Raw genomic sequence first — 11,717 nt, 5'->3', positions numbered from 1 at the left:
CTCTCACTTAGTAATACGCATTTAAGATTCCTCCTTGTCTTTTTTTGAATTGATAGTTTGTTGGTGAAGAGAAGTTTTACTGTTGCAAGTCTCTTTCGGAGTCTGGAAAAAATATCTATGTATGTAGAAATATCACGTCTATCTCTACAGATATTGTTTTTGAAAAAAATTGTATGCTGATTTCTCAAAATGAAATCATTTGTAACTATTAAAATATTTGCCATAGCTCTATACACCTATTATTTAAATATTTTTATCTCACTTTTAAAATTTAAATAAATTGAATGAGATTTTATATTACTATGATAAAAAGGAGTCACCTATCAAAATAAACAAATAACTATTAAAATAAAAAGATTTTTCCCCTTAAATATTTTCCCTTAAATAATTTCCATTAACTATGCATAATTGATTTACCAAAGTTTAAAGTTAATTGTCTTTAGCCTCCTCTCAAAGATACAGACACCCAAAAGGCTTTATTTCTAATAGCTATCTTCCTGCCTCACAATTGTTTATTGTCTGGTGATTCAGTTCAGCTTTTATTTCTTAAGTAAAATTTATCATCATTACTTTTCTTTTTGTCATCGATGCTTATTTAGATATACCTGCAGGTTTATATCCCCCCCACCCCCAACACACTTCATCTTGTATTCTACTCATTTCTGATTTTAATTTTGCTTTTCCTGATATACACTTTTTATTAGTTCCTTCAGTCAAATTCTTTAATTGGCAATTTCTTTCAGTCTTTGTATGAAATTGTCTTTACTTCACCTTCTTTTTTTAACGATTGTTTAGCTAGGTGTAGAATTCTAGGTTAATGGTTATTTTTCCTTCTGGATTTTTAAAATGCTATTCTAGTGGTTGAGAAACTATAGTCCATAGGCCAAATTCAGCCCATTGTCTATTTTTATATAGTCAAATTTCAGTGTCCACAAGTAAATTTTTATTGGAATAAGGTCAGGCTCATTTATGTTCATATTATCTCTGGTTGTTATTGTGTTATAGTTGCAGAGTTGAATAGTTGTGCAAAGGACATGTGGCTCAAAAAGTAGTCCATCCTCTGTACTAATTGCTTCTATTGTTGCTCATTGGAAATATACTTTTAGTGTAATTATTATTCTTTTGTAAGCAGTCTGTCCTTTATGTGCTCACTTTCAGATTTTCTCTTTGTCTTTGGGGTTTTGTAGTTTCACTGCTATGTATTTAATATTTATTTTTATTTTCCTGCTCAGAACTGAGGATTCATGTCTTTCACCAATTCTAAAAAATCACTTGCCATTATCTTTAAACAACATTTTACTTACTTTTTGAAATTCCTAGAAGACAGATTTTTTTCATTCTGTCTTACATGTCTCTTTTTCTTATTTTTTTCTAGCGTTATTGAAATATAATAGACAATTAGTTGCTCATATTTACATTGTACAATTCGATGAGTTTTATTTCAATTATAGTTGGCATATAATAATATGTTTCAGTTGTTCAGCATAGTGATTAGAGATCTATATAACTCACAAAGGGATTACCCCACTAAATCTAGTACCCCTCTTCCCTCATACATATTATACATATTGATACACTTTATTACAACATTATTAACTATTTTCCTTATGCTACATTTATATTTCCATGTCTATTTTGTAACTATCCATTTGTATATAATCCCTTTGCTCTTTTTCACCAGACCCCCCAACTGCCATCCCATCTAGTAGCCCTCAAAATATTCTCTGTATCCATGAGTTAGTTTCTGTTTTTGTCGTTGTTTATTTTGTTCTTTAGATTCCACATGTACGTGAAATCATATGGTATTTGTCTTTTTCTATCTAGCTTCATTCAGCGCAATACCCTCTAGGTCCATCAAAACAGTATCTTTTTCCACCCCATTCTTTTTAGTCTGTGTGTGTCTTTTCATCTGAAGTGAGTCTCTTGTAGGCAGCATATGTAGGGATCTTGTTTTCTTATCCATGCAGCCACTTTATCTTTTGGTTGGAGCACTTAATTCTTTTCTATTTGAGGTACTTGTTGATAAGAATGTAGTTATTACCATTGTTTGTTCATGTTTTTGACATATGTTTTTTCTTCTTAAGTCCTCTAACATTTCCTATAATACTGGCTTGGTGTTGATGAATTCCTTCAGCTTATTTTTGTCTGGGAAGCTCTTTATTTGTCCTTTGCTGGATAAAATATTTCTGGTTGTAGATCCTGGGTTTTCATCACGTTGAATATTTTTGCCAAGCCCTTCTGTCCTGCAAAGTTTCTTTTGAGAAATCAGCTGCCAGTCGTATGGGTGCTCCCTTGTAGGTAACTAACTGCTTTTCTTGTGCTGCTTTTAAGATTCTCTCTTTGCATTTAAACTTTGGCATTTTAATTCTGATGTGTCTTGGTGTGCGCCTCTTTGGGTTCCTCTTTCTTGGGACTCTCTGAGCTCCCTGGGGTTGTATGTCTATTTCCTTCATCAAGTTAGAGAAGTTTTCCATCATTATTACTTCAGATAGCTTTTCAACTTCTTGTTCTCCCTCTTCTCCTTCAGGTAGCCCTGTGACACGGATGTGCTTTTACATTCAATTTTGTCTCATAGGCTCTTTAAATATTATTATAGTCTTGGCTTCTTTTTTCTTGCCATTCTGATTGGGTGTCTTTGGCTTCCCCATCCTCTGTATTGGTGGTTCGTTCGATCCTCCTCTTCATCCATCGTTTATTCCATTTAATATACTCTTCATCTCAGATAATGTATTCTTGATTTATGACTGCTTCCCTTTTGTAATTTCCATTTCTCACTGAATTCATCTACACTTCCCCTAAGTTCATTGAGCATCTTTATAACCAGTGTTTTGAATTCTGCATCTGATATATTGCTTGACTCCATTATTCATGGATCTCTGTTCTCTTCTCTCATATGGTTTCTGCTTCTTTGTCCACCCATTTTGGCTGCTTTTCTGGGTCTGTTTCTATGTACTGAGCAAAGTTCCTAAGTCTCCCGGTCTTATTAGCGTGGCTTGTGTAGTAGGGGTTCAGCTGCAGGCCAAATTTAGCCCCAGGCTGTGCCCCACCTGTTAAGATTCAGCAAGCAGTCCACAGATGCCGTGCTTATAGTTGCCTCAAGAGGCCACGCAAGAAACCAAGGCCAGCTGCCACCAGTGTGGGTATTGGAGCTGCTCAGCAAGGAACACCGGACTCACCAAGGGTACAACTGGTTGTGGCTTGGGTCGGGCAGCAAGTTGGGGGAGGTGGAGTTTCAGGGAATCCTCTGGGCAGAGCGACTTTAGTTAACCAATTTGATGATGTCTCAATTATTTTGGCACTGAGTACGCACACTGGGTGGCGAGGAGGGCTCAACATTGGATATCGTCAGCAGAGGAACATTGGATATTGTCAGCACTTCTGCTCAGAAGAAAGCCTCACTTCCGGCCCTTGCTCTAACTCAGCGTCCCCCTGTAAGTTGTTGGTATCCTCCGAGGTGCCAACTGGGTGCTGGTGCTCAGAGAGAGCGAGTCTCTCACTGCAAAAGTCTGCTTGTGGACACAGCCCCTTTAAGAGGCCCCTTTAAGTTGCCGGTGGCAGCTGCCAGAGCCTCTGTCCCATTCAGCCGCTTGGGACTGGGCAGCCTTGCATTTTTACCCTCTCCTATCTCTAAACCCTAGTTGTAGGGCTTCTGTTATCTAGACCCCAGGTGACTCTGCTTGCTGTTTCCTTCGTGTTTCTGTCACAACTTTGATTTGGTTGCAGGAGGGATGAATGAAGCGTCTGTCTACACCATTTTGCCAGGACTCCACATGCCTAATTGCATTCTATTTTCCTATTTTCGTGTGCTTCTTTCTATATAGTTTCTTTATAACTGTCTTTCAGTTCATTCTCTTCAATCTTGTCTAATTTTTTTAACCCATCTAATTAATTTAAACTTTAATGACCATATTTTCTCTTTTTAAGTTTGTTCTTTTTTCATAACTACTTTTTTCTCATGGCTTTTATTTCTCTTTATATATTTCTATTAAGTGTAAACACACCTGTACAAAGGTATTGTGGATTGGGATGCTACATCCACTTTGGTCTAGAATTCAGACTTCTCACAAGAAGTTTTGTTTTGTTTTCTACCTAGAGCTATGGGTAGAGAAGGCTTCCTTGTCACTTCTTGGGCTAGTGGGTTTAATTTTTCTAGTCCTCTCATTCACTGAGAGGCCCACCCCTTCAAAGTCCAGGTTGTATGCATGGTTTTACTTTCACTTCTCCATTTTGAATGAGGCCAGACTATACCCATGAAATGTTAAAACTGGCCCACAGAATGTGTATCAGAGCTGATCACTTTCTGAGCCATTACACACAAGTTATCGCCACCTGGGTGGGGGATGCCCCTTGCTTGTTCTCTTTCTTCTTGTTTTTTTTTTTTTTTTCTCTAAGCTCAGCAATTATAGTTTTATATTTTTATTTTATTCAAAAATTTTATATAGTTGTAACATTAGCTTATGATATAATGTTTCACAAGTAGAACGTCTCTTTCTAATTTTAATTTAAAGTTAAAACCAAACCCAGAAATGACAATATTTATGGCTAGCTTTCACAGGAGTCTAGACATTATTAAAGTCTTTCTATCCAAAGAAACTAAAGGACATTTACAAATGTGAAAATTTATTGTATCTATTAATGCCATATCTTTGTAGGAAGCACCTAATTTCACAGGGGATATGGAATACGTAGTTGAGTATTTCTCAGGTGGTAGTCACCCAGGTTCTGATTGCCTTCTTTAAAACAGTAGTCATTTTATTGCTTGTTAATACTTCCACAAGATTTGGAGTAAGAAGGGCCTTCAGGTGAGATACCCTTCAATGATTCTCTCCCTAATGGACTGTTGTCCCCATCCAACTTGAAGGGTATGTGGTTGATTTCCTAAACTAGGAAATTTGTCTGAAATTATACATATGCCAAACCCAAAAAAGAGGGGACTTGAATTGAGACCAAGGATTTCAAATGAAAAGTCCTGGATATGGATAGTTGTGATGGTTGCACAATAATGTGAATGTACATAATGCTACTGAACTATACACTTAAAAATGGTTAATATGGGAAATTTCGTTATGTATATTTTACCACAATAAAAAAAAAACAGGATTTCAGCCTTATTTGTAAAGTTTTGTGTTTTTGCAATGAGAATGTATTATGCTTTGAGAAGGTATAATGAAGAATGCATTATATTGCATTGCTGTGTAATTAAAAATAATTTTTAAAAAATGTTGAGAAAGAGTGACATTAGAGTTAGAACATGAAATTAACTCATTGCAGCTGTGCTATGTAAAGCCATCTTAGGAAATGCTAACAGGTCATAAAAACTTGACTGTAACTTGATTAAAGTGTTTGTTTATCTAGAAAAGAAAATGTCTGTCACAAAGGGGATTGGTTGGCCCTGTGGTCATCAACCACATAGAAATGTCCAGGCAAACTGTGAAGGTGTCACCCGAGCATTGCTCATCTCTGTTTTTTTTTGACTTGGCATCTCTATAGTGGATGAGGGCCCTTCAAGCTTCAGGGCTGGTGAGCAACTTCTTGAGGTTCACTATTTTGAATCCTGAGAATGTCATGTTCAGTAATAATTTTAATGATTGCTGATATGTACTGAGCACTTAACTATGTCAGACACTGCTTTCAGCATTTTATACGTAATAACTCATTTATAAAACTCTTTGAGGTATGTATAATTATCTCTAATTTACAAGTGAGGAAACTGAAGAACAGAGTGTTTAGGAAATTAACCCAAGGTCACAGCTAATGAGAGACAGAAGCTGTTCTCATCCCTGGTACTCTGATTCCACATTCTGTACTCTTAACCATGGCCCCATGTAAGCCATCTTCTGATAGCTGGGCTTTCCGTGTAGCTGATCTACAAATAGAGGGTGCATGGGTGGTTCTGCCACAGCAGGAGTGGAAGCTAAACCAACTTAAAGAAATGTTTATTTACATCTACAGAGTGTGAAAAAAATTTTGACCAGTACTTCAAATTTTGGAGATATGTAAATGCCAAGCTTTTCTTTCTTTGTAAAATGTGAAGGTCTGCCATTCTGAGGCCATATTTCTGCAAGGCAACATCTGACTGGAGCGAGACTAGCCTGAGCTCCCCATTTCACTGCAGTCACCTGACAGTGGCCACATAGTACATGAGAGGTAGAGAAGTGGTTCTCTTCTACCCTGTTAAGGAGAGGAAGTCAGACTTATATTTAGCCTACATGACTTGTTTGTTAACTGTGGGCTACAAAATATCTGGAGTGCCCCACTATTGACTTTCTCTTTGTAAATGAATAAACTGGCATTTTGTACTTGTTCTTTCAGTTTCTGTGAGCCTGGAGAATGTAGGGCCATTTCCCAGAGCTGAGTTTGCTTTGAGCATGCTGATGAAACCCCTTCATAAGCCGGCAAAGTTGAGGGTGGTGTGACTTCAAGACATAGTCTGCTGGATGAGATTCCTGGCTGCCATCAGCCACCTTTGTAAGTCCCCTGTAAGAGGTGCATTATTCTGCACCTCTACCCTTAACCTCTGAAGGTTTATGGTTAAAAGCAGTTGAACTGCAGTTAATCTGAACACCAGTGGACAGTGAGGACAGAGGACTTCTTATCCACAGAGCCAGCCTACATGTCACTTAAAATAGATGGGAGTGGCAGGGCCTGGGCTGGAAGGGAAGGCCTAAGGTTCTGTTTCTGACCAAATGTGTATTCTGAGTCAACTCACCTCACCTCATGGCCCTCAGTTTTCTCATCTGATGAAGGATGAAGTCAGACCCCTGTGGTCTCATGTTTTTTGGTACTTTGGCAACATGAAAATTATGCAAGGATATATCTAAACAACTACAACAACAAGCTAAAAGATATGTTGTGTTTTGAAAGAAACTGCTATACCGTATAATTCCATTTATATGATGTTCAAAAATTGGCAAAGATCATCTGTGACATAGAAGTCGGAATAGTGGTTACTTTTGGAGGTGCAAATTGACCTAGGGGAAGGTGGTGCTAGGAGGCATCCTTCCAGAGTATTAGAAATGTTTCATATTGTTCTTAGAGTCAGAAATACCTAGGTGAAAAATTGCCTATTTTTGAGCTCACTAGCTAGTACATAATATATTTTTCCCTAGAAAAAGGGAAAGGAGAATAGAAGGGAGGGAGGGAAAGATGGAGAGAGGAAAGAAGGAAAGGAAAGAGAGAGAGAGAGAGACTGAGACATTGAGAGAAAGATTGAATCATTGTGTGGCCTACTGTTTCTGTTAACAGCATTCCCCAAAGTGTCTTTCTGAAACATTAACTCTACCCTGTCTCTGTAATTAGAGATTCTCCTCAGAAAGGGAGTGGGAAAGGCTGATTATACAAAGAAAGCAGGTACTTTCTTATGGATCTTCTCAAAGACTTTAATGGGCACGATAGCTCCTCAGGAATGCTATCGCAAGCAGCAGTTCCTACACTTATTTGACCACAATCTTTTTTGTCACAAAATATCTCTTAGGACTGTGGCCTTTCAGGACTCTAGTAGTTTGGAGAACACTATATATATATACATATGTATATATATATATGTATATATATATATATATTTTTTTTAGGCGAGGCAACCCTTGGTTGACCTCACAGATTACAAGGACCTTGTCAGTTTACAGTCCCTTATTTTTTATTTTTTTATACCTGCAGTGCCTTGTCTTCCTAGGTGGTCTCCCATCCAAGTACTAACCAGGCCCGACCCTGCTTAGCTTCCAAGATCAGATGGGATTGGGCTTGTTCAGGGTGGCATGGCCATAGACTGGGGAACTCTATTTGGAACATGGGCAGCAACTGTCAGTATTTCCCCTGTAACTCTTAGCCACATGCCTTGGTGGTCAGTTAAATACAAGAGGACCCTGAATCAGTAAATTCCTTTCAATGTTTTTTAATCCTACTGTTAGAATACTTTGAAGCAGCATCATTGGAAATAAAGAATGCAGTTGCAGGTCTACGGCCATGCCACCCTGAACAAGCCCGATCCTGTCTGATCTCGGAAGCTAAGCAGGGTCGGGCCTGGTTAGTACTCGGATGGGAGACCACCTAGGAAGACCAGGTGCTGTAGGCATTAAAAAAAAAAAAAAAATACAGTTGCAGAAATTTATAGACAGGCCAATTCTCAGAAATATCATTCTCTTGGAGAGAAACTCTCCAAGAGAGTTTGTGGTGGCAGTCATCATAGTCTAACCCCAGGGGAAAATGTGTACCACCAACACTTTAATACCATGTTCACTTTGACAGAAATTTAATTAATGTCCAATTTTGTAAGTACTGTAACTGGACTGACTTGTCATCTCCAATTAACAGTGGACTGTTTTCTCTCTCTTTAGGACAGGATAAAAAATGTCAATACTAACTTCTCCAAGAGGAAAGGTAGAAGTAGTTCATTGCCGAAGAACAGAATCACAGGATATTTATTGTATTAAAAACCTCATTAGAAAATTTACCCAGAAGCTGTTTGGGAGACTTAACATCATCTATCTTCTGTAAGTATGTAGCTAAGTAAGCTCAAGAATGTTTACCAGTTTTATCACACATCAAGAAGGGACTCCACTCCCCCACTCCTTTGTTCTTGTGGGGCTTATTGCGAGGAAATGGACAGCAAGAAAATCTGCCCTACTAAGCAGGTTATCTTTGGGAACAACCAATCTCTAAGTTCTGTAGCAACATGCGAATTGGAGGGGTTACTCATGGGTTTTGCATTCAGGCAAACATATTCAAATCTCACCTGCCCCACCCACTAGTAGAGTCATTTGGGCCAAGTTAGTACTATTAGCTACCAATTTTAATAATTTATTTTTTGTCAGATTCTGTGCTTTATCAACATCATCTTATTTAATACTCTGACACTTCTCTGAGGTAGCCACTATCATGTTCATTTCAAAGATGAGAAAATGAAGGCCTGCCAAGGTCAAGTAGTTAATAAATGACAAAGCCTGTACATGCTCTCACCCACTGTCATTAAAATGTTCTTCTAAACTTTAAAATATGCATAGATTTTTTTTTCTTAAAATAATCTCTTTATCACTCTGTTTTGTTTCTTGGACATCAGCATATAAATATTCTATAATTTGTTCCTCATTTTTATTGAAAAAGATAAGAGATAGTTCAGTATTTTGGATTTCACGAAGCTTCATATTAAATACAATTAAAATGTTTAAAATAAACCAGCCTAAGATATTAAAATTTGTAGCTTCTGATCAGCACACTGATGAGTGTGTTGTAAATTGGCACAGTTTTGTTGGAGAGCCGTGTGCAATATGTATTAAATGCTTTAAAATGTATATACCAATGAAATGATTTCATTTTTTTTTGGCATTATGATGCATTAAATACCTTAATGATGTTCTCCGGATTGAAATAACATATTGATACACACACACACACACACACACACACACACACACACACACACACACACAAACACACATGTAGAGTTAAGGACTGAGCAGAGAGCATTATCAGAATGAAATCAAAAACTTAAGGAGTATTAATAGCAGGGACCAATACTATTTTCTCCTTAAATATTTTTGCTACATTCTAGAAACCTCATGCTTCTGTTTTGACAGTTTTGCAAAGAACAGAAGAGAAATACTTCCTTCACTTAAGGAGAGAAGTATCAGATTCTTTTGTATGATACTAGGTTATTTATTTTAAGGATGAATGAGACAAGCCCACTAGATAAAAGTGCACAATAAGCAAACTAGCCTGTTTAAGCCTCAGAGTGGATTGAAGCCTCCCCCAAGAATTCATAAGCATGTGTTGATTTGAGGTCCAGATTAATTATCTCTGTGGTCCCCAAAAGCTTCAAAACTTCCCAAATAATGAATGCATTTTCAGACAAAAAATGAGTTTACCAATAGACTGAAAAAAGAAAATAAAGTGGAGAATTTGATTAAAATGATCTCAAGTTAGTGTGTCCAGGAGACTGGCTGAAATAAATATAGATCAACTCCAAAGGGTTGAAGCTTCAACTCAGGCTAAATAATACAGTGAAAGTATAAGCTCATAGTGAAAAGTCACAAATATACAAGGAAACATGTACCATTAGAGCCAACAACAAAAATCTCCAGCAGAATCACTCCCAAAGCCTTCAGATATACCTCAGACAAAAAATATAACTGCTTACTATGTCTGAAGTGAAAAGATGTTTTAAAAGATCATATAAATGAATAATGAGGTTTGAAGAGAGTCAAATAGACCATCGAGAAATGAAAATATAGTTGAAATTAAAAGCCCAATGGATGAGTCAAACATCATAATAGACATAGTTGAAGACATAAGTAGTGAGGTAGATGATCAATACCAATTAATTATCTAAAATTCAGTACAAAGAGAGAGACCCAAAAAATGTGAGTAGGCTGTTTAGCAATTAAGACTACTGGACTTCTTTCTAAAAGGAGATACTAGGACATGGAACAGTCAATATTTGAAAGTATAATAATAGCTGAGAACTTTTCAGAATTGTTGGAAAACATCAATTCTTTGATCCAGAAAACTCAATGAATCCCAAACAGGAAAGAATACAGAGAAATCCACAGCTAAGCACTTCATAATAAAACAGTAAAACAAAGCTAAAGAGAAGATCTGAAAAATAAGAGAAAAAAAACAAATTACCTGCAAAGAACTAAAGTTTAGAACAATAGATTATTTCTCACTACCACCAACGGTAGCCAGAAGATAATGTACTGTCTTCAATATTGGAGAGAAAATAACATCAACCTAGAATGATATACCCAGTGAAACAATTTTTCAATACCTAGGGGAAAATAAATGCATTTCAGAGCAGCGAAAACTGGGTTAGTTTACCAATGGACTCTGAATGAAGGAAATGCCTCATACCATAGGCAGAAGGAAGAATATTTCAGCTGGAAAGCCCAAGATACAAGAAGGAAAGTAAACCAAAAAGCAAATATGTGGGTAAATCTAATTTGTTCATATAGGGCAATAACAATAATTTAATATAGATATTAAATATAAATAAGTTATAAGATATAAATAACTTAGATAAAATATAGGACAAAATAGTATATAAATTGGGATGCAGATGATTTTCATGAAAGTACACTTAAGATATTATTCAGGAGGAGGGTGTGGTAGTTAATACACAAAGGTGCTCTTCCTCCCATGAACTATATATATCCTGTGTTTATGCCCTAGTGTCACCCCTTCTCACAGTGGGTCAGGGCTGGCCCTGTGTAACCAATAGAAACCAGCAGAAGTGAGACTCTCTGACTTCAAGTCTAGATCATAAAAAGTCTCGCAACTTCCACTGGATCTCTTGGAATGCTCCCTCTCAGAACCCAAATGCAATATTGTTAAATATTCCAGTCACCTGGCCACATGCAGGTGCTTCATTTGACAGCTTCAGCTGAGATCCCAGCCAAAAACCAGCTCTGCTATTGTAATAATAGTCATAGACCATATATATGATTGAGACTGTGTTCTTATAAACTGTACTTATTGACTGTGAAATGTTAAAGTTCGTATAATTTTCACAGAATATCCTTCTTTTGATTCTTTTTAACTATTTAAAAATGTAAAAAATAAAAATCTCAGCTTATGGGATACACAGAAACAGTGGTAGGCCAGATTTGGCCCATGGGCCAAAGTCTGCCAAACTTTCAGCTCTATCTGAAACTGCTTAGCTTGCATCCCAGCCACAGGAACATGCTCTGTCCAAGCAGTGTGATAGCCTACAATGTTAGGATGCT

General features: G+C 37.0%; 1 protein-coding gene, 1 non-coding gene and 1 pseudogene across 2 annotated transcripts in view; 2 read left to right on the top strand and 1 right to left on the bottom strand.

Annotated features, from left to right (window-relative positions):
* Nucleotides 1–11,717, top strand: part of CFAP61 (cilia and flagella associated protein 61) — a 271,044-nt gene that overhangs the window by 1,203 nt on the left and 258,124 nt on the right. Inside the window, exons 2-3 of the mRNA XM_015597027.2 lie at nucleotides 6,313–6,468; nucleotides 8,334–8,489. Coding sequence (XP_015452513.1) covers nucleotides 8,347–8,489 — 143 coding nt within the window. The 5' untranslated portion in view covers nucleotides 6,313–6,468; nucleotides 8,334–8,346. The remainder of the gene's footprint in view (nucleotides 1–6,312; nucleotides 6,469–8,333; nucleotides 8,490–11,717) is intronic.
* Nucleotides 7,648–7,766, bottom strand: LOC112471134 (annotated as a pseudogene).
* LOC112471069 lies at nucleotides 7,953–8,071 on the top strand. Its single transcript, XR_003043212.1, has one exon. It is a non-coding gene; the product is annotated as a 5S ribosomal RNA (ribosomal RNA).

The sequence above is a fragment of the Pteropus alecto genome, unplaced genomic scaffold, assembly GCF_000325575.1.
Source record: "Pteropus alecto unplaced genomic scaffold, ASM32557v1 scaffold45, whole genome shotgun sequence".
Lineage (NCBI taxonomy): Eukaryota > Metazoa > Chordata > Mammalia > Chiroptera > Pteropodidae > Pteropus > Pteropus alecto.
This window is presented reverse-complemented; position numbering and strand designations above follow the sequence as displayed.